Source organism: Bos mutus, chromosome 2 (genome assembly GCF_027580195.1).
Source record: "Bos mutus isolate GX-2022 chromosome 2, NWIPB_WYAK_1.1, whole genome shotgun sequence".
NCBI lineage: Eukaryota > Metazoa > Chordata > Mammalia > Artiodactyla > Bovidae > Bos > Bos mutus.
Genome location: NC_091618.1, coordinates 17,224,205 through 17,247,727, shown reverse-complemented (window position 1 = coordinate 17,247,727; position 23,523 = coordinate 17,224,205). Strand labels below are relative to the sequence as shown.

The window sequence follows — 23,523 nt, the reverse complement described above, 5'->3', positions numbered from 1 at the left end:
GTGTGAGAGGAAGTGGAGAGATGGGGTGACGTGTGTGAGCAGATGGCAGACAGAGTCCAGTCCTAGAGGTTTGGTGCACATCAGAATGGAGAAGGCTGCCGTGTTGAGAGGAGAACGAGGTTCTCTTTCTGATCATGGGGAAGGAAGAGGCGAGCGACCTTGAGATGGAGTAGAAGTCTGTGTGGAGCTCCATGTACCCCTGTGTCCACTTGAGAGCCCTCAGGCCCCACGACAAGGTGCTTGGTGATATCCCCAAGACCAGGCTTTCGGCTCCAGCGTTTATGTGTTGCCAACAGTCTTGAAAGTACTATTTTGAGTATTAAATTGAAACAATGAAGTGTAAATGCTATAAAATTTGATAGACCCATTTAGATACTGTGAATTTAGGAAACTTAACATTTCTATTGTTTTTCGATTCAGTGTTTGGTTTTTCTGAAGTGTTGAGAGCACCTCAGGTGAACTAAACCCTCTTTGGAGGTGTGACCCTGAACACCTCCCTTCAGGTCTTTTAACTGGAGGAATGAGCTGTTTCCACATACTCACTGGCAAGGCTGTCGCTTTTCTTGACGTTGAAGCGGTCACCAGCCACTGACGCGTGTGTGCCCACCAGACTCACCCCTCTGAGCACATACTCTGCTGAGAGAGATGCACCTTGTAAGCTTCTCTGCCATTTAGTTAGAACATGTCTGAAACTTCCTGTTCTAAAAACTGGAACTTTTGGGAGTTTGAAAAGAACAGTGATGGGGGGAAAGCAGTCATATTTGTCTTTTCTTTTTGCAGGTATGAATCTCCAGAAATAGCCCTAAATTGTGGAATAATGTTAAGAGAATGCATCAGACATGAACCACTTGCAAAAATCATTTTGTGGTCGGAACAGTTTTATGATTTCTTCAGATATGTCGAAATGTCAACATTTGACATAGCTTCAGATGCATTTGCCACATTCAAGGTAACAAAAACTGTAGAATTCTAAATATATGTACAAGTGAGATTAACAGGTGTGCTGTTCTTTCCTAAACGTTCTGTACCGTCCAAAGCTACACACGGCTGCCCTCTAGTGGGAAGACAGAACACGTATTTTACATGTGTGTTTGTGACTCAGGTGTGTGCAGTAGAGTCACAGCTCTAATAGGTTGGAAAAGTTAAGACTCAAGTCTGTCTAAAAGGCATAAGTCCTGTATGGTCAAAGGTACACTTTTCTGTTAAATTCCCCATCAAACACAGTATGTAGATGTACAGTGTATGTGAAAATCAGATTTGTCTCCTGTGTGGGAACATAGTGCAGCAGTTTCCTTGGTAAAGCAGCAGACAGAGTAGTTGGCTTCCGTTCAGGGCCGTATCAGTTTGGAATACACATATCTTTAAATAGTAGAACCACCTTCGGGACAGATCACCCTGTTGTGAACAGGCCCAAGGGCACAGTGAGCTGCTCTCTCCCGTCTCATGCTCAGGCCAGAGCTGTTTACTAAACCCAGGGTGCAGGGGGTGCGGAATCACCAGCAGTGTCCCCCCTCCCCCGCCTGCCTTACTCCTCTGTTGTGTGTTTGTATAAATTAAAGACACATGATATGGCATCAGTGTACAGCATGCACATTTTGTTTTGAATTGCAAGGTTCTGTGCCGTTTAAGGTATGTGAATAAAGCAGTAATGTTTATTAGTGCTTTTTACAGTGAGAGCAAGCCTTTATATGCTGTTGTTGTTGTTCAGTCACTAAGTCGTGTCCAGCTCTTTGTGACCCGATGAACTGCAGCACACCAGGCTTCCCACCCTTCTCTATCTCCCGGGTTTGCGCAGACTCATGTCCATTGAGTCAGTGATGTCATCTAACTATCTCATCCTCTGTGTTATATGTTAACATTCCCTTATATAAAATGTCTGACCTCATAAGTGAGTATTTAGAAGTGCAATTTCAATATATTCAGAATTTAATAATCTAACATACACTACTGTGCTTGCAAACCATAAACACTGTTACAGTGAGAAATGGCCACTATTATTGTAAAGGTTCAGTTTTATGTGTAAAGACCCATTTAGACGATGAGCACATGCCTTGGTCTTTGAATAAAATGTGTTCCTTCAGTAGAATGAACACCCTTAAAATAGGGCGAAAGCCTGGAAGCCTGGGATTTCACATTGAATGAGAATAAGGTAATAATTATGTGAAAGGTGCCTAGGGATTATTCAAGATGTCAGAAACCTTAGGTACAACCTCAGTTATTTATATGTTAATGTACAAAGCAAGGGTTTCCCAGTTGGTTTACTGGTAAACAATCCACCTGCCAATGCAGGAGACGCCTGTTCGATCCCTGGGTCGGGAAGATCCCCTGGAGAAAGAAAGGGCACTCCAGTATTCTTACCTGTAAAATCCCATGGACAGAGGAGCCTGGCAGGCTGCAGTCCATGGGGTTGCAAAAAGTCGGACACAGTTGAGCGACTGAGCACACACACAATGTACAAAGCAAAACGAAATGACGTTGAGATTATAGCGTGGAGTGACAAACATGGCATCTTGGGTATCACTGCACTCGTGATTGGGACGTACTGGTGGAAAGGGACTCCCCTTCAGAAGCAGCAGACCTGTTACGAGGGAGGTGTAGCAGCACCAGGTGTCAGGAAGGGATGCTCCTGGGTCGGAAGCAAGCTGGAAGCCTGAGCACAGGACCCTGGGAGGAGGAGGACCAGGGCAGAGGAGAGGAGCAGCAGCGGGCTGGGAGAGTTCAGCGGGACCGCCTGACCAAGAGGGTATGAGGGACATGCCCCTAGCACAGACGGCACAGCTGAGGTGAGAGGCACGCTAACTCTGCCAGAAACGTGAGTCCCAGTCTCTGACGGTCTGATTGGCCTTGCTGGTGATTCCGTCTCAGCACCCTGCTGGGTCCTGGTCACCAGAGATGGAGAGACTGAGCAGAGTCAGGCAGGTGTTCTCTACCTGAAGAAGGGAAACTTTAAAAACCTGGTAGGATTCTAAGGATGAGCTCTAGAGGAGAGGGTGCTAGAGCAGTGAGGAATGGGTTTGGCTCCTGTGTCTCAGCTACTCCCGATAGAAGGGGGAGAGCCCGCCAAGAGGCAAAAGGAAGTAGGGCCCAGAATTAAGAGTGTTTCAGGAGAGGCACAGGCCTGTCAAACAGACTGAAGCTCCCTCCCGAACCTTCTTTAAGAAGTGTGGTCAAGGCAGGGCTGGTCTGACCTCCACGCCAGAGGTGCTGATAAGGGAAGGAGGTTGCTCCTCTTCCCGTTTGCTGGTGGCCTCTTGGCAGAGGACATGTTTTATAATGGAAAAAATAGATCCTTGGTTCATGCTCTCCTTTGAGAATGACCAGAGGTACCTTCCCAGAAAATGCACTCCACACACAAAACCTTTCAAATAAATGCAGCTTATCCGTAACCCTGGACGAGGAGGTACAGCTGCTGGGTCTTAAAGGGAAATTAAAACTACCTGCTTGAAATATGTCTATGGTTCAGAGCTTGAATGAATGGGATACTGAGACAGTAAATCAGTGGTCAAATATTTGTTCGTGATTTTTTTTTTTTTTTAAGAGGAATGAAGAAGACAGGGAGGGGTATCAGAAGGTCAACAAATATATTTCCCATTTTCCAGAGTAAAAGAAGGTAGACTCCCCAGAGAGGCTGGTGGAGCTTGGAGCTTGATATTATACCTGTGTAAGGTTCTAGAAAATATTACTGCTAAAGAGATGATTTCTGAGCATTTTGGAAAGGAAACCGTGTACCCACAGCCAGCATGGATTCACTAAGAGTAAGTTCAGTCGTACTAATCTCATAGACACGTGTAGATCAGGGGGCGAAGGGCATGGCTGCCTGGATTCAGTTCTCTGCTCTGAGACTGATTTAACCTGTCTTTCCATCTGTCAGAATGTAGGTGACAATATGAGTATGTTCAGGTTATTATGTCCTCACATAGTCTATGCACAGAGAACAGTAGCTATTAGAATTATTCCTTTTTATATTAGATGTTGAATGATTGTACAGGTCTGTTTTAACAGACCTGTAAAACAATGAAAAACTAGGAGCTGGATGGAGTTTCAGGTTAGCAATTCATAATTAATTGAACACCATATCCATAAGGTGCCAGAAAATGGATTGCCACCATCCTGGAGAGAAATTTTTAGTGGATTTGTCTTCACTTAGCACAGCCGAAGATTGTTATTAAAGACTCAGATAAAAGGTGACAACAAATATATGCCACAAAGGAATAGAAAGCAGATCGCAGAGATCCTGAAATAAGGCTTCATAAAGATCCAGAGAGGCCAGAATATATAACAGGCTGAAGTTAAATACAGACAAACTGAGGTCTTCAACACAACACTATAAAGCAATTATCCTCCAATTAAAAAAAAAATTTAAGGATTAAAAAACCCTCAAAAACCGAGGTCTTCCACTTGAGGACCCAGCTTTGTAAATAAGAGATGTGAGAATAAGGCATAATAATAGGAAATAATACTAAATGTAGTCATTACACAGTGTAATAATTACTAAAATGTAGGTAACTTCATATCATATTCAAACTACACTGTGAAGGAAGTATTATTATCTTCTTTACACATGAGGAAATGGAAACCTAGAAAAATGTTGAATGAAGTCAGACACTAAATGGGGAAGCCAGAATTTGAACCCAGGCAGTCTGACTGGAGAGCTGACCCTGAGTAAACAAAATTCTGTGTAAGTCCAGTAAAATTAAACAGAATGATGCTGCTGCCCCAAAGCTACCTGTGACTACATAACGTGTGACTTCAGGAGCCTGCTGAAGGTCTCGTCCCACTGTAAGCTTATGAGGCAACAACAGCACACACGTGCCCCAGGTGCTGTGCTTTTCAGGGCACACCGACAGAGAGATGACTTTCAGAGACAACAGATGGCGAGGGGGCTCAGAACCTGTCATTCGAGGTGTCCTTAAAGGAACTGGACAAATTTAGCCTGGAGAAGAGAAGACTCGACAGGGACTTGCCAAGAGAGCACGGCTTGTATTTAAAGTGGATCCTCAAGAAAATGGATTCCACCTAGTTCTGTGATTCTTGACAGTTTTCTGGAAGTAGCCTGGGTTTAGGTTTTAACTCTACCACAAGAGGAACTTTCTAACTTTTGGAGCTCCAAAGGTGAACCACACAGTTGGAAGAATTGAGTCTCTTGTCTTCGGACATAGACAGTCATCAAGTACAACATTGGGCCAGACGGCTTGCCGAGGCTCTCTGAAAATGAGCCCCCTGGGTTAGTAGCATTTCTTCAGGGATTCCAGGGCCATCTTTGTCACATGATGTTTGGGACCCAAAACTCACGTAACTTGTGGGAATCTTTTTAATTCAGTCCACCCTGAAAGTTGGCTGCTCCATCTGCTGGACTTGGGAGATGACCCCTGACCTGTCTCTGGGTCATGCCAGGGCTTGGCCATATGGGAATTTAGATAGGCTGGGAAGTCAGACCTCATGCTCTTTGTGTCCCCTGCTGGCAGACCCAACCACTCTGCTGATCTGGGACCACGTGCACCCTGTCAGCTTTGCCAGTCGCTCACCAGATTTCGACTACATGACCGCTTCCCTTTGTTTTCTAGTCTGTTGGTTTCTGTGCTCTCCCCGCCTCATCCCCTCACACAGCCCACAGCCTGGTTTGAGCTCGCTGAGCTCTTGGCTCTAGTCCCGAGGGTAGGGTTTTTTCCCGTCTCTCAGGAGAGAGACGCTCTGCCCGAGTCCCCACCTCTTTTCCCAGCTTAGTATAGCCTTTTTCCTCTGTGCCAGCTCTCAAGAATTACTCCTTCCCTGCTGGTGTTCTACTGTCTGCTCCAGGCCCTGGTCTGGCCTTTATTAGGAAGGACTTCCCTCCACCAATGCACTGGGGTCAGGCTCCTGCTTGAGCAGTCTCAGCAACCCCTTTCCAGTCTCTCTCCTCCCCCAAGGCCCCGGAGATGTGATCCCTAGGTTGGCAGTGGTTTCCTGAGCCTCCTGGTCTGTCTAAACTGAATGGTAACAGGTAGAGTCTCTGATGAGGGCATACTGGACATTCCCCCTTGCTGTGTGTGGCCCAACTGTGAGCCTCTTGCTCCTACTGGAAATACAGCCTTCAGGATAAACAGTCACCTTACTCAGACCAAAAAGAAAAACACTTGTACAGCATGTTTAGGATCTTTGCTTTTCAGAGAAATACTTTCTACCTCCCTGTACCCAAGAATCCAACCCCAGTTGAGAGCCATTGCCTCTGAGACGCCTCCTTTCTCTTTGGTCAGATCGTGACAGAGCAGTGAGCTCTTGGTTCTCAGCCCTGTACTTGCTCAGAGTGGCCTCCAGAAAGACTTAGCCACAGAGTAAATGAGACACTCAGTCTTGCATGAATCCAGACACAGCAGTCTTTAAATTTGCTTATTCGTTGTTCATTCCACAAGTCTCTTGACTGCTTGCTCATGTTGGGCGCTATTCTTTAGGTTCTGGGGATCAGCAGTGATCTTTTTCGTTTGTTTTCAGGAGATTTTTGTGGGGGTTGCGGGGGACATGCTGCAAGGCTTGCAGGATCTTAGCTCCTTGACCAGGGAGGGATCAAACCAGGGCCCCCTGCAGTGGAAACATGAAGTCCTAACCACTTGACCACCAGGGAACTCTGGTTTAGCAGTGATCTGCCCAGACAAACCTCTGCCCTTGAGGTCCTAACTCAGGGGAGAGCTGTCATAGATCACATGTTATAGACATAGCACTTTACATTGAGAGTAGCATGTTAGAGGCAGGACACTATTTAACAAGCATTCTTGATATATTCCCTTAAAGTTCTCATGTTCCTCTCTCCTTCACATATGACCCTATGGGACAATATAAATATATTAAGATAATATAAATTCTTCTAGCCCTGCCATCTCCTCCTTCCCCATATTTCTTTCCAGATTCTTGAAGTTAGTCCGACTCCAGGTTTTCTCATTTTGCCTGCTTAATCCCCAAAGGACACTTGGGGAAAATTGGGTAGATCTTCCATGGGCATAGGATGCATACCCTATCCAGCAGTTTGAACACCTATAAATCTTTGGGGTGGGGTTAGAAGCCTAAAAACGTTCTTCAAAGATTGCTTACTGTGGTGTGTTTCCAAACATGTTCCTGAATTCTGTTGGTTCATTCATTTATTTATTAAATATTAAGCTCTTACTATGTGCTGGTTACTGCATAGGTGCTGGGAATTCAGAGATCAGTAAAAATAGACATGAGCTTGTGTTTATAGAATTTATAGCCTACCCTGACTCTTGCCTGGAAAATGCCATGGACGGAGGAGCTTGGTAGGCTGCAGTCCATGGGGTCGCTAAGAGTTGGACACCACTGAGTGACTTCACTTTCACGAAGGAAATGGCAACCCACTCCAGTGTTCTTGCCTGGAGAATCCCAGGGCCAGGGGAGCCTGGTGGGCTGCCGTCTATGGGGTCACACAGAGTCGGACACGACTGAAGTGACTTAGCATAGCATAGCCTACCATGAGAGAGATGTTAAGAGCATAATCCCACAGATGTCAGGTCATAACCGTGACCATGCTTTGGTGCCAGTCAAGAAGGGTTCCCCAGGGAGGCGATATGTGTGTCAAGGTCTGAAGGTAGGAAGTAACTGGGCCAGGGGCAAGCCCGTGCAGAGCAGGACTTTTCAGGGCAGGATGCTAACGAGCAGGCATCAGAAGAACTCCCTCCAAAACCCCCTGAGACCTGAGGGGTTCGTTTCCATGAGGGAACCAAATCTGCAGCCCTTTCCTCCTTTGTTGACCATGAAACATTCCTTAGGGCATTTCTCAGGACATACTTCAGGAAACACTAGTCATTGTAACCTAAACAGCAGAGAAAACAAGCGAAGGAAAGTTGGTTCAGAGAAGGGATTATTGACATGACCTCTCGGGTCAGCAGCTCTAAAGGAACTGTGCTCCTGAGTTCCCTGAAGATGAGTGGGCTGTTCTGCTGTCGCCTGTCTCCATTCTCCTCCCACCTGGTGAGTCCGTGGCTAGTTCACTGCTGACCTCTAGGTCCTTGAAGGTAGGGACCACCTCTTTTTGTCTTTGTAGCCCCAGGACCTAGACCTTTATCTAGCACATAGGAGATGTTTTCTGAATGAATGACCCTTGAGTAATTTCCAGGGACATCCATGGGGTCAGGCGTAAGCTCTGTTTCACAGGGATGCAGAATTGGACTCTACTATTCATAACTTTTGGTTCTGTATGTTTGCAGCATAAGTCTGCTTGCTTTGGAGCTAATGTTTATGATGGGGCTTTTAAAAGAGACCTTACCTCTGAAAAAAGGTAGTATTCAAGATGAAACTGAGTGTAACTGAGTTAAGGAGGAAAAAATGAAACCTCCTGTACTTTTTCTAATAAAAGATATTTCTTCTTTCTCTACCAGGAGCAGTATGCTGTTTGGCATTTTATCACAACTGTTTACTTTTATTTCATTTCAGTTCTTGATTCCCTTTCTTTGAGTTTTTATGTCCATTACCTTATAAATTTGCTTTTTAATTTTTCCATCTAAGAGCTATTAGACCTGCGACAATCATAACCATTACTCTCACAATTTCAAATTATTGATGATTTTTATTTGCTCTTACATAGAATCAACATTTTCAATACAATTCATGCTCAAATATTTTTAAGTGTAGTAATTTTTGACAGCTGTTTTTATCAGGTAAAATGGTGCGGAATTTTAAGATTCTCTTTTCTAAAAGAACTTGAATACCAACAACTGTAAAAAGTATGTTTTCTTTTTCTAGGATTTACTTACAAGACATAAATTGCTCAGTGCGGAATTTTTGGAACAACATTATGATAGAGTAAGTATGTGAAATTCTATTTTAAAATAGCACACTGTAAGTTTTGTTACCAGAATGAAAGCTTTTAATTAGATTTTGTACCAGAAGATTTATTTTGGAAATATGTTTTTAATTGGTGCTGTAATCATTTCTCTATGAAAGCCGAGATAGAGAGCGTTACTTGGTCAGAAGCAGAATTTTCTTTCTGATGACACACTCCCCTTTGCATCTTCTCTTGCTTTAGAAGAGGAAAATAAAGCACTTTGCTGCTGAATGATAATACATAGTTAAGATAAAGAGAAAATTACTATGTGGCTTCTTTTCTTTCCCTATACTTCCCGTCCATTGCTCACATCCCAGCTGCTTACGAAGAGAGAGACAGGGACTCTGTGGCAGTGGGTGAGCAGAGGCCTAGCCTAGAGGACACAGCAGGTGGATGAGCAGTGTCCCCATTCTGCTGCTGGCTCCTGTGGCCAAGGCGGAGGCCTTAATTCTGAAGACTCAGGAGTCAGTACTTATTTGTAAAGAAGGACATCGGTTAGTTCAGCCATAAGGCCCCCTCCAGCTGGAGTTGATGTTAGACTTCCTGGTGATAGAACCCACAGAGGTTTGTGAGCAGGTCTGGGCACTCTGATGACCTGGTTGCCCTTGATCATTATGACAGCAGGGTCACTCCTTCTCTCCCGCGTGTCCCCTCTGCTCCCTACGATGCCCACGAGCACTTCTCTGTGCCGCACTAGTTTAATTTTGGCGCTGTCCAAAACCGTATAGGTGCTCCTGGAGAAGTTACCATGATCACAGTCCATTTAAAATTTCTCTCTCTCCTCTAAAATTTGGCTTAGTTTTTCATTCTTCCACTAGTTATTTGAATTTCTAAAATCCCAGGCTTTGTTAATACTTCATTACTCACTGTTCAACTAGCTTTTCTTTTCAGGGGTGGGAGGGCAGTTTGGCTATGTCACAGCTTATGGGATCCTAGTTCCCCGACCAGGGATTGAATCTGTGCCCTCGACAGTGAAAGTGTGGAGTCCCAGCCACTGGACCACCAGGAAATTCCCTGTGCTGTTCAGCTAAATTAGAAGATTCTTGGAGGCAGAGCTTATGCTTTCTAGTTCTTCCATGTTCCTGTTCCCATCTTTCCCTCCCACTAGCAGTAACATCATAACACAGTGCAGAGTCCATAGTAATTCCCTCAGAAATAGCCTCATTGATGACATAAGCATCAGTGGTCATTTATTTTTATTTTTGCTCGTGTGCACTGCGATGTTGGAGAAGGCACTGGCACCCCACTCCAGTACTCTTGCCTGGAAAATCCCATGGACGGAGGAGCCTGGTGGGCTGCAGTCCATGGGGTCCCTAAGAGTCGGACACGACTGAGCGACTTCACTTTCACTTTTCACTTTCATGCACTGGAGAAGGAAATGGCAACCCACTCCAGTGTTCTTGCCTGGAGATTCCCAGGAATGGGGGAGCCTGGTGGGCTGCCATCTACGGGGTCGCACAGAGTCAGACATGACTGAAGTGACTTAGCAGCAGCAGCACTGGGATGTAGGGTGTTTTTTCCATGTGTTTGCTGGTTTTAGTCAGAAGCACGTTTTGTCCCCGCCTGTGGCAGAGTCAGAAGCGTGGGCTTCAGCACCACACTGTGTGCAGTTGGCTTCAAGTCTCAGCTTCACCATGTGCTTCCCTGACCCTCTGTACCTTTAGGATCCTCAGCTCTGAGAGAAGGCTCATAACAGCACCTTCTCGTTACTACTAGGTTGCTGTGAGGATTAGGTAAGAATGTGTATGCCGAGTGCAAGGCACAGTGCCTGGAACACAGTAAGCATTTAATAAGCATTAACAAATTGTTTTTATTAGAACATGATCTCAAAGGTTTTTATAATTAAGCATACAAGTGTCTTAATTTAAAACCTACCAACGATATTTCCAAGAAACTTACTATAGGCAATGATGTCACTTTAATTTTGCAATAAAATATTTTCCTGTGTTATTAATGGGTGACATTGGTTATCAGGATTTTAGAAAACATATGTGCAGCAGCTAACTGAAATTTATATGTAAATATGTATGTATGTATGTATACAGTGCAGTCAGATCTGGGAGAGGAGAAGAAAAGGGGAGATACAAGCAATTTAAATTAAGCAGAACATGGAGTTATTACACAAAAACACATGCTCTAAAGTCTGTACACTTTGGTTCTGAGCTTTCTAATAATCAAAACATAGAGGGAAACAAAACCATTAAAAGATCACAGTGTCTGTGAAGCTTGTTCAAAAGAAACAGCCTTTTCTAGCACTGGGGCCTGAAGCACATTTCTCCCATTGGCGTTCTTAGATAGGAGTTGAGTTGCAGCATCATGGAGTTGACGCCATCCCCAAGGGTGACTCTGCAGTGAAAAAAATGCTGAACTGAAGTGCAGCTCATGGAGAGCAAATCTCTGAGAAGCCCAGACAATGCCAGTCCTTTGTCTGTCCTAGTCCTTTACTGCTGACCCGGGCTGAGATCTAACCAGGCAGTTCTCCTTCAGGATAATCTCCTGCAACCAAGCTTACCCTAAAAATTATGCAGCAGAAAATCTTAACTTGCATGTTCTGTCAAGAACTTGAGGTGTTCCTGTGTTACTGATCAAAGGCGGATCCAACTGTTTTCCATCATGACTTGATGATCATTTGAGGAGAAGGAAGGGGTAACAGCCACCTCTGAAGACAGAAGTCTAACTCCCTTGCATACTACATAGAGGGCGATCCCACCTCTGCCTAGAGATAAAAGAATGGATGCAGGGGTGGTTCTGGGTTAGCGCTAAAACCTCTTCTGTAAGGGGCCAGCCAGAGAGCAAATATTTGAGGCTTCATGGCCATGCATTCTTGGTCAACTTTCCTGTCAGTTCTACCGCAAAGGCAGCCATAAACAATTCATAAACGAATTTATTTACAGTACACGAATGAGCACGGCTGTGTTCCAGTAAAACGTGTATAAAAACACACAGTGGGTTGGATGTAGCCCAGGAGCTAGAGTTTGCCAATCCCTGCTCTAAACCACAAATGAATGGTGGATGAGGGCCCATCATAAAGCAAAGGCAGAAGAAGTCTGAGCGTGGACAGAATACACAGCAGGCATCCTCAGCCGCCCGCCACAGCCAGGGACAAGTCTCAGTAATGCACTGACACCCGGCAGCGTCACACTAGTACTGCAGCATTTTGCAACTTCAGAAGCCTGTCCATAGTTCAAACAAACAGAAAGCTAACTGGCCCACTCCTCTGAATTTTGGGGAGGGGGGCCCTGCCCCTGTGTGTCCCTCCTGTCTGTGCCCCACCTCCCTACTGTCCTCTGCTTCTGCTCCTTACCCTTCCAGGGACACGGTTCTTGTCAGTGAGCCCAGCCCGTTTGTAAATCTAGTGGATCCTCGTCAGCTCTGCAGTCTGTATCATTTTGCATTTTCCAGGTCTTCAGTCTTGTGTTCTGTTTTTATCCCGAAGAGTATCCCTTCTCCCCATATCTAAACAAAATCTCTCTCATTATTAAAGTTGAGCTCAAGTCCTACCATTTATGGGACACCTTCCTACCCAACAGTGCTGAATTTCTCTCTCTTCTATTCTTAATTATTTTCTTGCTTTGAAAGAACAGATAACTTTTCTCTTTGTGGTTGTGCTTTGGACTAGTTGAGTTAAAAAAAAAAAAAAAAAAAAAAAAATGTGAATTTTCTAATTCAACACAAGGAAATGAGAACAGTGAGAAAACAGTGGGATGGGGAGGTGGGGAAGGGATTTAAGTTGTGTGCATATGAAGTGTGGGTGACAGAAGAGAGAGAAGCTCTGTGCACACTTCTCTGGAGCCGCGAGGGGGCCAGCCCAGGAGCCTTTTCATGACAGTAACCAGCGGATATCACTCGAGGATGAGTGTGAAACGGACAGGAGGAGCAGAGCTTGGGCTGAGATTGGCCTCTGTGCCATTAAAAGTGTATGCTCAAGCTTTTCAATGTTTTCTACTGCTCTTAAGAAAATCCTCTGATGTGTGTTTTCTTGTCTTTTAGTTCTTCAGTGAATATGAGAAGTTACTTCATTCAGAAAATTATGTGACAAAAAGACAGTCACTCAAGGTATGACAGATCATCTGAGTTGCTCATTTCTCTCCACCCCTTGTTGGAAACGTGTATGGGTCCCAGACCTTTGTAGGAAACATGCGTGTGTCCCTGGTCGAGATTTTTGTGGAAAGGAGCAGGGCTCAGCAGTGGTTCACCCAGGGCACCCACCCCAACTCACCTCCTTATGTGTTAGAGATACCAAAATAGAATATGCAGAATTTTGAAGAAGATCTAATCTCCAAGTGAGGAAGTTCTTTAGGTTTTAGAGCCTTATTTTTAAAACTTAGAATCGTTGTCACGGAGTTGAAGGCACCACAGGTGTTGTGCTCCCGGGATTCTGCCCAGAGGGTCCCAGGCTTGCTGTGTGAGGGGAGGGACGGCTGCCAGCAGTGACCTGGGGAACCAGAGGGCTTTGGCTGCTTTGTGTCAAAAAAGGATGTGGACAGTTCCATTTGAAACTTAAAGACTTAAAACTCTAGAATAGGGGCTGGCAAGCGACAGCCCATGAGCCATATCCAGCCCACTGCCTGTTTTTGTAAATAAAATTCTGTCTGAACGCAGATGCACTTGTTCATTTATGTATTGTCTGTGGCTGTTTTGGCTACAACAGCAGATTTGAGTGGTTGCCTCAGACACTTTACGGGTAGCGAAGACTTTAGTGTTTCCTGTCTTGCTCTTTACAGATCGTTTGTTAACCCCTACTCTGGAAAATTCTCACTGTATTTAATCAATGTCTGCCCCTTCCTTCTGTCAGGAAGTGGTCCTGACTGGAGTTACAGGTGGAATCACAAAGGATTTGTGGGCGGAAATTTGCAATTCCATTTGTGGTTTTGTCTGGTCCACTTTAAATTCTACTCTGCCCAGAGCGCTTCCCCTCAGAGAGTCTGAGTTCATTGTAACCAAGACAATCCATTCCGCCTACTGCTGCTCCTATGGGGATTTCACTCTTTTACACCTTGTCTTTCTGTGGAAATTGACTAAAGGACATTAGGAACATTCCCAAAAGATTCCTTCCCCTGACTAGGTCCTTCGTTTTCCGTAAGGCCATGAGAAATGTGTCACCGCTACAGTGCTCGTCAGGTGGAGCCTGGCCTCCCAGGCATCCTTTGGTCCAGTGCCAGGGATCCTTAACCTGTTCTCCGTGTGCAGGTGTGCTGGCCGGGCAATCGCCGGTGGTTGTGGTAGCTGATAGGGACAGTCCGTTCGTTTTCAGGGTGGATGTGGTACACCTGGCGGCTGTTTAAGGCATTGCTCCTCCCTGTGTGTCAGTGTGACCTAGTGCGGGCTTCCCTGAGAGCCTCGCGGAGAAGCAGCCCTCTGCCAGGAACCTCTCTGTATCCAAGGGCCTCTTCCTGCCGTTGGATGCACTCAGTATTTTCTGAGGCCAAGGAGGCTAGAGAGGTTTTCCTTGCATACTAGCTTCCAGGACTGATACCTCCTCGGGGGAGGGAGGGGGTTCTTAATTGGCAAATCAGAAGACTTGGACCAAATGCTGAATTCTTGGGCTGCTTAGATAGGAGAAAGGCTTTCAAGACCTTCTAACACTTAAGAATTACCAACATGAAAGGAAGATTATGACTGCCACTTGTAAGACCTTAGTAATGGATATGAAGCCAGCCTTTCATGCCTGCAGTTTCTCCTGAACACATGGAGAAATTTTGAGGACCAGTGGTACTCTAAACATGTATTTTAATTTGTACTCCCTTTTTTTGCAGCCACATTGGCGTTTATTTAAATTTGGATTTATTTAAATTTATTTAATTTTAATAATAATTAAATTAATTTATTTATTTAAACTTGAATTCCCTGTACCAGATTTCAGGGGGTTTTTTGGCCACGCTGTGTGGCTTATGGAATCTTAGTGCCCCGACCAACAATTGAACCCTGGCCCTCAGCAGTGAGAGTGTGGAGTCCTAACCACTGGACTGCCAGGGTTTTATTTTTAATAAGATTGTCCTGACATTTCTAAATTTTTACATCCAAAGAAATATTCTAAATTACTGGTTACCCTCCCCTAGATAATCAAGCTGAAATGAGCCATTTTCAGTATCTCTGGTTTGTGTGACAGAAAATGAACACTGTGAGTAAATCTGTACTCACTTCATGCTAACTTCTGAGCCTCTGAAAGTAAATACTGGGCTTCTTACTTTGAAAGTTGTAGATTTTGTGATTCGGATTAGTGTGAAACCTGTCTGAGCTTTTGAATTCTTCCTCTAAATTCTTTATAAATCCTAAACAGATTTGTTTTCCTGCACATCAGGTTATTTTTGATTTACTGATATGTTATTTATCTAGAGATCAGTTATCTGGAGTCTTCAGGTATGTAGAACATAGCCAGGAACCCAGAAAGGAATTAACAAAAGCAGGTAAACCATGGCAAGGTAGCTCTGGCCATGCGTTTTCCTCCCCTTGGACCTCACTCCATGTCTCTGTTGGACTCAGGTCCACTGTGCTTTGCAGGTGTTCATGCTGTTATTTCGCACTGCACTGTCGTAAGATACAGGCGCCAGCATCCGCTCCCTTGTGCAGATGATGAAACTGAAGCACAGAGAAGTTAAATAATATGCTCAAGGATATAGTGCTCCCAAGGAGCAAAATGCCAGGATTTGAACCCAGGCAGGCTGGTGCCAGGAGCCAGGCTGGATGCCACTCTGTTGTGCCTCTGGCTCCTGCCCCCATGCAGGCCACACCACCTGCACACTAGTCCTTGACTGGAAGTTGGCACCATGACAACATGAAGAGGTGACCGCTAGTTTCAGAAAAAGAAATCTAGAAAAAGCAGGTTTGATTCTAAAATTAAGAGTTGATGTGGTATAATCAACTCCATAGAACTCAGTAAGCACAGACTTAACTGAAGCGACAGATTTTTTTTTTTTTTAGCTTAATTAACATCATTAGTGATATTATGGTGTCACTAAGAGAAGCTTAAAATATCTTCAGGATACCTTGCTTAAGAAGGACCAGAAAAGTACTTGTTTTTATAAAGTTTTTTGAATCAGATAAGATAAAATGATGTTTGGCGTGTATCAGTCAGTTCAGTTCAGTTCAGTCACTCAGTCGTGTCCAACTCTCTGCGACCCCATGAATCGCAGCACGCCAGGCCTCCCTGTCCATCACCAACTCCCAGGTTAACTCAGACTCACGTCCACAGAGTCGGTGATACCATCCAGCCATCTCATCCTCTGTCGTCCCCTTCTCCTCCTGCCCCCAATCCCTCCCAGCATCAGAGTCTTTTCCAATGAGTCAACTCTTCCCATGAGGTGGCCAAAGTACTGGAGTTTCAGCTTTAGCATCATTCCTTCCCAAGATATCCCAGGGCTGATGTCCTTCAGAATGGACTGGTTGGATCTCCTTGCAGTCCAAAGGACTCTCAAGAGTCTTCTCCAACACCACAGTTCAAAAGCATCAATTCTTTGGCTCTCAGCCTTCTTCATAGTCCAACTCTCACATCCATACATGACCACAGGAAATACCATAGCCTTGACTAGACGAACCTTTGTTGGCAAAGTAATGTCTCTGCTTTTGAATATGCTATCTAGGTTGGTCATAACTTTCCTTCCAAGGAGTAAGCGTCTTAATTTCATGGCCGCAGTCACCATCTGTAGTGATTTTGGAGCCCAGAAAAGTAAAGTCTGACACTGTTTCCACTGTTTCTCCATCTATTTCCCATGAAGTGGTAGGACCGGATGCCATGATCTTCATTTTCTGAATGTTGAGCATTAAGCCAACTTTTTCACTCTCCACTTTCACTTTCATCAAGAGGCTTTTGAGTTCCTCTTCACTTTCTGCCATAAGGGTGGTGTCATCTGCATATCTGAGGTTATTGATATTTCTCCGGGCAATCTTGATTCCAGCTTGTGTTTCTTCCAGTCCAGCATTTCTCATGATGTACTCTGCATATAAGTTAAATAAACAGGGTGACAATATACAGCCTTGACGAACTCCTTTTCCTATTTGGAACCAGTCTGTTGTTCCATGTCCAGTTCTAACTGTTGCTTCCTGACCTGCATACAAATTTCTCAAGAGGCAGATCAGGTGGTCTGGTATTCCCATCTCTTTCACAATTTTCCACAGTTTATTGTGACCCACACAGTCAAAGGCTTTGGCATAGTCAGTAAAGCAGAAATAGATGTTTTTCTGAAACTCTCTTGCTTTTTCCATGATCCAGCGGATGTTGGCAATTTGATCTCTGGTTCCTCTGCCTTTTCTAAAACCAGCTTGAACATCAGGAACTTCATGGTTCACATATTGCTGAAGCCTGGCTTGGAGAATTTTGAGCATTACTTTACTAGCATGTGAGATGAGTGCAATTGTGCGGTAGTTTGAGCATTCTTTGGCATTGCCTTTCTTTGGGATTGGAATGAACACTGACCTTTTCCAGTCCTGTGGCCACTGCTGAGTTTTCCAAATTTGCTGGCATATTGAGTGCAGCACTTCCACAGCATCATCTTTCAGGATTTAAAATAGCTCAACTGGAATTCCATCACCTCCACTAGCTTTGTTCGTAGTGATGCTTCCTAAGGCCCACTTGACTTCACATTCCAGGATGTCTGGCTCTAGGTGAGTGATCACACCATCGTGATTATCTGGGTCGTGAAGATCTTTTTTGTACAGTTCTTCTGTGTATTCTTGCCATCTCTTCTTAATATCTTTTGCTTCTGTTAGGTCCATACCATTTCTGTCCTTTATCGAGCTCATCTTTGCATGAAATGTTCCTTTGGTATCTCTGATTTTCTTGAAGAGATCCCTAGTCTTTCCCGTTCTGTTGTTTTCCTCTATTTCTTTGCATTGATCGCTGAAGAAGGCTTTCTTATATCTCTTCTTGCTATTCTTTGGAACTCTGCATTCAGATGTTTATATCTTTTCTTTTCTCCTTTGCTTTTCGCTTCTCTTCTTTTCACAGCTATTTGTAAGGCTCCCCAGACAGCCATTTTGCTTTTTCGCATTTCTTTTCTATGGGAATGGTCTTGATCCCTGTCTCCTGTACGATGTCATGAACCTCATTCCATAGTTCATCAGGCACTCTATCTATCAGATCTAGGCCCTTAAATCTATTTCTCACTGCCACTGTATAATCATCAGGGATTTGATTTAGGTCATACCTGAATGGTCTAGTGGTTTTCTCTACTTTCTTCAATTTAAGTCTGAATTTGGCAATAAGGAGTTCATGGTCTGAGCCACAGTCAGCTCCTGGTCTTGTTTTTGCTGACTGTATAGAGCTTCTCCATCTTTGGCTGCAAAGAATATAATCAATCTGATTTTGGTGTTGACCATCTGGTGATGTCCATGTATAGAGTCTTCTCTTGTGTTGTTGGAAGAGGGTGTTTGTTATGACCAGTGCATTTTCTTGGCAAAACTCTATTAGTCTTTGCCCTGCTTCATTCCGTATTCCAAGGCCAAATTTGCCTGTACTCCAGTGTTTCTTGACTTCCTACTTTTGCATTCCAGTCCCCTATAATGAAAAGGACATCTTTTCTGGGTGTTAGTTCTAAAAGGTTTTGTAGGTCTTCATAGAACCGTTCAACTTCAGCTTCTTCAGCGTTACTGGTTGGGGCATAGACTTGGATTACTGTGATATTGAATGGTTTGCCTTGGAAATGAACAGAAATCATTCTGTCGTTTTTGAGATTGCATCCAAGTACTGCATTTCGGACTCTTTTGTTGACCATGATGGCCACTCCATTTCTTCTGAGGGATTCCTGCCCACAGTAGTAGATACAATGGTCATCTGAGTTAAATTCACCCATTCCAGTCCATTTCAGTTTGCTGATTCCTAGAATGTCGACATTCACTCTTGCCATCTCTTGTTTGACCACTTCCAATTTGCCTTGATTCATGGACCTGACATTCCAGGTTCCTATGCAATATTGCTCTTTACAGCATCGGACCTTGCTTCTATGACCAGTCACATCCACAGCTGGGTATTGTTTTTGCTTTGGCTCCATCCCTTCATTCTTTCTGGAGTTATTTCTCCACTGATCTCCAGTAGCATATTGAGCACCTACTGACCTGGGGAGTTTCTCTTTCAGTATCCTATCATTTTGCCTTTTCATACTGTTCATGGGGTTCTCAAGGCAAGAATACTGAAGTGGTTTGCCATTCCCTTCTCCAGTGGACCACATTCTGTCAAATCTCTCCACCATGACCCGCCTGTCTTGGGTTGCCCCACGGGCATGACTTAGTTTCATTGAGTTAGACAAGGCTGTGGTCCTAGTGTGATTAGATTAATGTTTATAGTTATCCAGTAACTTATCTTCTGACCACTTTCTTTGATGGTTTCTTTTTACTGAGATAACACAAATGCATATTTAAAGAATAGATCCTGATAAGTCTCAGATTCTGAGCCACATGTGACTTGAATTTGGTTTTCTTCAGGGAGCAGTGTCAAGACCCACCATAGGTTTAAACCCCAGAAGAAAAAGGAGGTGTCCAAGTAGCAAACAGGAACCGTTCATTAGCTTTCAGGTCATAATTCAGTTCATCCATCTTTTGAGTGCCTGCCTATTAATATTCTATGCTTAATAATATTATTTAATGAACTGTTTTTAAAACTTTGATTTTATTTCAAATCTTAAGTGATAATTGTGGAATAAACGGATAAATTGTTTGTTTTCTCAGCTTCTCGGTGAATTGCTACTAGACAGACACAACTTCACGATTATGACAAAATACATCAGTAAACCTGAGAACCTCAAATTAATGATGAACCTTCTACGAGACAAAAGCCGTAACATCCAGTTTGAGGCCTTCCACGTTTTTAAGGTACTAAAACCATAAACACTAGTTGTTCATCCCATTTTATTTGCAAGTTACTTATTTTATTAGCTTCATTTTGGTAATCTGAGTGACACAGTTCCATTCAGTTCATTTTCACAGTTGTGTGGTACAACATTTTAACAAAAATGGACCCAGAAACAGGGCATTTGTATTTGGGAATAAGAAAAGTTGATTTGTAGAGGAGTGTCACCTATCTTTGGCATCAGTTCAGTTCAGTCACTCAGTTGTGTCTGATTCTTTGTGACCGTGCAGCACATCGGGCTTCCCTGTCCATCACCAACTCCCAGAGCTTGCTCAAACTCATGTCCATCGAGTCAGTGATACCATCCAGCCATCTCATCTTCTGTTGTCCCCTTCTCCTCCCGCCTTCAGTCTTTGCCAGCATCAGGGTCTTTTCCAGTGAGTCAGTTCTTTGCATCAGGTGGTCTTTGGCATGGAAGATTACTAATCCCAAAGTAAAGGGTAATGCATTTCTTAATGCTTTCCATGGAGATTTTTGTTCTTGAAATTCATTCTGACTTCCTGTGCCCAGAACTAACTTCTGCCCATTTTATTCTAAAATCAAAGTCTGTATTTAATACAAACTACAGAGCATGAGTGAACATGTCAGTCCTTTTTGTGCTTAAACATGCACTTCTTCCCTCCTTTTTTAATTGTAAAAATAAGGTCTTCCAAAGCAGACACCCCGAATGAGTAATCCTGACTTCAGCCCGTGCCCCCGGGGGAGCAGTGGGTGTGGCCACATGTGCTCTGCAGCATCTCCGTGTCGCGCCCTGTCCTGTAGTTGACATTGATCTCTCCCTGTGCAGGTGTTCGTAGCCAACCCCAACAAGACACAGCCCATCCTTGACATCCTCCTCAAGAACCAAGCCAAGCTCATAGAGTTCCTCAGCAAGTTCCAGAATGACAGGACCGAGGATGAGCAGTTCAATGACGAGAAGACGTATTTAGTCAAACAGATCAGGGATTTGAAGAGACCAGCTCAGCAAGAAGCCTGATTTCCAATAAACATCGAAAATATTAAATCCAAGTTCAGCGTCTGCTGTTAGCTATTCAGCATCAGGCACTGTTATCGATTCATGAGGAACATTACTGCTAATCTGCTGTTAAGTGAACGGTTTTCATTTTACCTTTTTTGATTTTTTTTTGTTTGTTTTTTTAGTCCAAGTTGGAGAACGTAGCTGCTGCTTTCTTGCACACTAGAGCACACGTGGACTTTTTCTTGATCTTTGTGTCATTTCAGAATTTAAAGACTCCGTTCGCTGTAGAAGTTCTGAACATGGCTAGGTCCCTTGAAGGCAAATGCATAGATGATAGTGTGTGAGGGGAAGAGGGCACTGATCTGATCAGAGTAAACCTGCCTGTTTGCGTTTATCTTTGTTAAAGATCTGAGCATGGATTCTGGGTAAGATTGTATGCCTTCACTCATGGAAGATCGTGCAGAGCTTTATTTTAAATCCTAGGGGAACTGTATCCGAGATGGGAGCTCCTTGAGTGGATAAAGTTGACACACGAATAAATTGATACTGAAACTTAGCAACTTCTCAAAAGTGTGAAGCTTCATAAGGTCATAAGGAAAATGTATATATGCTTTTCACAGCTTTCTAGAATTTTTTGACATTTGATTTTCTTGAGACTTGTAAACCTGGATATGTTGAAGGGTATTTGTTAATTTTACTTTTTGAAGGTATTTTAAAACAGTAGAGCTAGCAACGACACCTCGCATTTCATTTCAACAGTGCTTACAGGTTTCTTTTGTATATAATTCTTAGAATGCTCATTTCTTTTAAATGATTTAATTTGTACAGCAGAGGAATGTTATTGTATTAGTATGTAACTATTACCTAATATTGAGTTTTTGCAAAAAATGAATGCTCATATGTAATTGAAATACTTCAGATCACCTGAAAATGCTGATTTAACATTTAAGTATCACAGCATTAAAAGAAAACAAAGTAAACCAGTCCTTTGTATTCAGTTGTCTAATGGGGTGCCATCAGTAGACTACAATGCAGACCTGGAGCTCAGCTACACTTTTTCCCGCATAATATTGGCCTTATTCATTTAAAATGAGTCAAGAGTTCTCCAGATCTACGAATGATATGGATTATGCTAAATTAATGCTGATTCTTTGTGTGGGGGGAGACCTCTTTAGAGCACCTTTTCTTTCTTAGAGTAAGTAATCCAGTACAATAGTTGTGAAACTGAATAATTAAAACTTTGGCTTCTCTTAGGAAAAGAAGAGTTCCTAGTCATAGGTGTCCTACGGGGAAATTTATTTTTTTTAATGTCCTGTTCCTTAATGCTGCAAATTATCAGTATTTATAAAGTAACTGATTTTGCACCACTTTTTTGTTACTGTGGCCACGGCAGAACAACGTCTCCTAGAATATATCTATGTAAAATTATTAGAATGGTATCTGGCCATCTTAGTGACATGACGATCACAACTAACAACTTACAAATCAGAGTTTGCCGGTTCGAATTCAGCATGGCTGTAGCTGATTAAGAAATTTATATAATTATTCTTTGCTAGCCTCTCTTACTAATTGAATTACTTATCAGCCAGTAAAATGAGACTCCCAGCTGATGTTTCAGCAGGCTTTAAAATCTCCTTCCAGGAGCACCATTTAGGAAAAGAGCCCCAGAAAATACAGATGTATTTTATTCTGTTTAATTGAAATGGTGGTCTACATTTATAATTGGTTTTCCTGAGCCTGTCTTTACCAAAATCTATGTAAAATAATCCATGTTTTTTCTGTTGGAACTAAAGAAAGCAATCCAAACTCCTTGAAGTGAAACTATCCAAGATGTTTAGGAAGGCAGAGTTGGCTGTGATGCATCGTTCTGATTTGCGTGGTCCAGTGCTGGGTGTCTGGATTCAGGGTGCAAGCATTCATTACACCACATGGAAGAGAGGTTTCCTTGCCACGCTGGATCTTAGAACTCGAAGCAGCAGCTTCCTCTCTGCTGATGCTGTTGTAGCACTAGAGCCTTTGTGTGGAAGACAGTGAGGCGTGCAGCGTGTCAAAGAAAACACGGATGTGTTATTCTCGCATTAGAATCTGGGGATAGTTAAGACTTTTGGGTTTTTGTTGTTTTTAAACAAAATGTGAAAACACTCAAAAAGTGCTTTTGAAATTCTGATCATTTAATATATTCATGTTACCAAAACTATTATACTGGAAGTGGTTTATTTTTGTGTTATAAAGGTTTAATTTTACATAAGTCAGTTATTCAATGTGATTTTTAACCCTTAAAAAAAAAAAGGTGGAGATGTATACAGTTGTTAACAATGCCTTGGAAGCATTTCCTTTCTCTTGAGGAAAAGTAAATTTCTTATCAGAATATCTGGCTGGCCCTGTAATTTAAATTAAAATAAAATTTTGGAGAAACAACATTGTCAGTTGTTTAGTTTACATGTCTTTAGATAGTTGCGTTTGTATCACTGTTAACAACCCCGTCAGGAGATACACTAGCACGAACTGTGTCACCAACTGTAGCTGGGAACAGTTAATACACAAGCCTCAAAGTCTTTTTTTCCCCATTTGAGGTTCTATTTTTGGTGTCCAAAATGTGGTTTTCACTTGGGTCATATATAGCTCCCTGGTCCTTCCTTTCACAGTTAAGTATTAAGCCTTTTACTCGCCTCACTTCTCAGACCGAAGATCCTCTCTCTGGTTCTGTGACCCTTCATTATCAATACACTAAGATAAAACTGAGCACTCGGCAGGACTCCTTAGAAGTAACTGGAGTGAAGTCACAAAGAAGCTGCAAGCACTCTGGAAGCATAGGGTTCAGCGGGCCCCTCAGCAGGTCGGTCCTCCAGGCCACCTGCTGCCACGTGGTGCCCAGCCCCATCCTCGAGGTTCCCCGTAACCCTTGTCAGCAGATGGCGT

At 43.3% G+C, this 23,523-nt stretch overlaps 1 protein-coding gene across 1 annotated transcript in view; it reads left to right on the top strand.

Annotated features, from left to right (window-relative positions):
- CAB39 (calcium binding protein 39) overlaps window positions 1–23,022 on the top strand; it is a 102,277-nt gene extending 79,255 nt beyond the window's left edge. Inside the window, exons 5-9 of the mRNA XM_070385317.1 lie at window positions 781–949; window positions 8,725–8,784; window positions 12,797–12,862; window positions 19,466–19,609; window positions 20,434–23,022. Of these exons, the coding sequence (XP_070241418.1) occupies window positions 781–949; window positions 8,725–8,784; window positions 12,797–12,862; window positions 19,466–19,609; window positions 20,434–20,622 (628 nt within the window). The 3' untranslated portion in view covers window positions 20,623–23,022. The remainder of the gene's footprint in view (window positions 1–780; window positions 950–8,724; window positions 8,785–12,796; window positions 12,863–19,465; window positions 19,610–20,433) is intronic.
- Window positions 23,023–23,523: the final 501 nt, after the last annotated feature.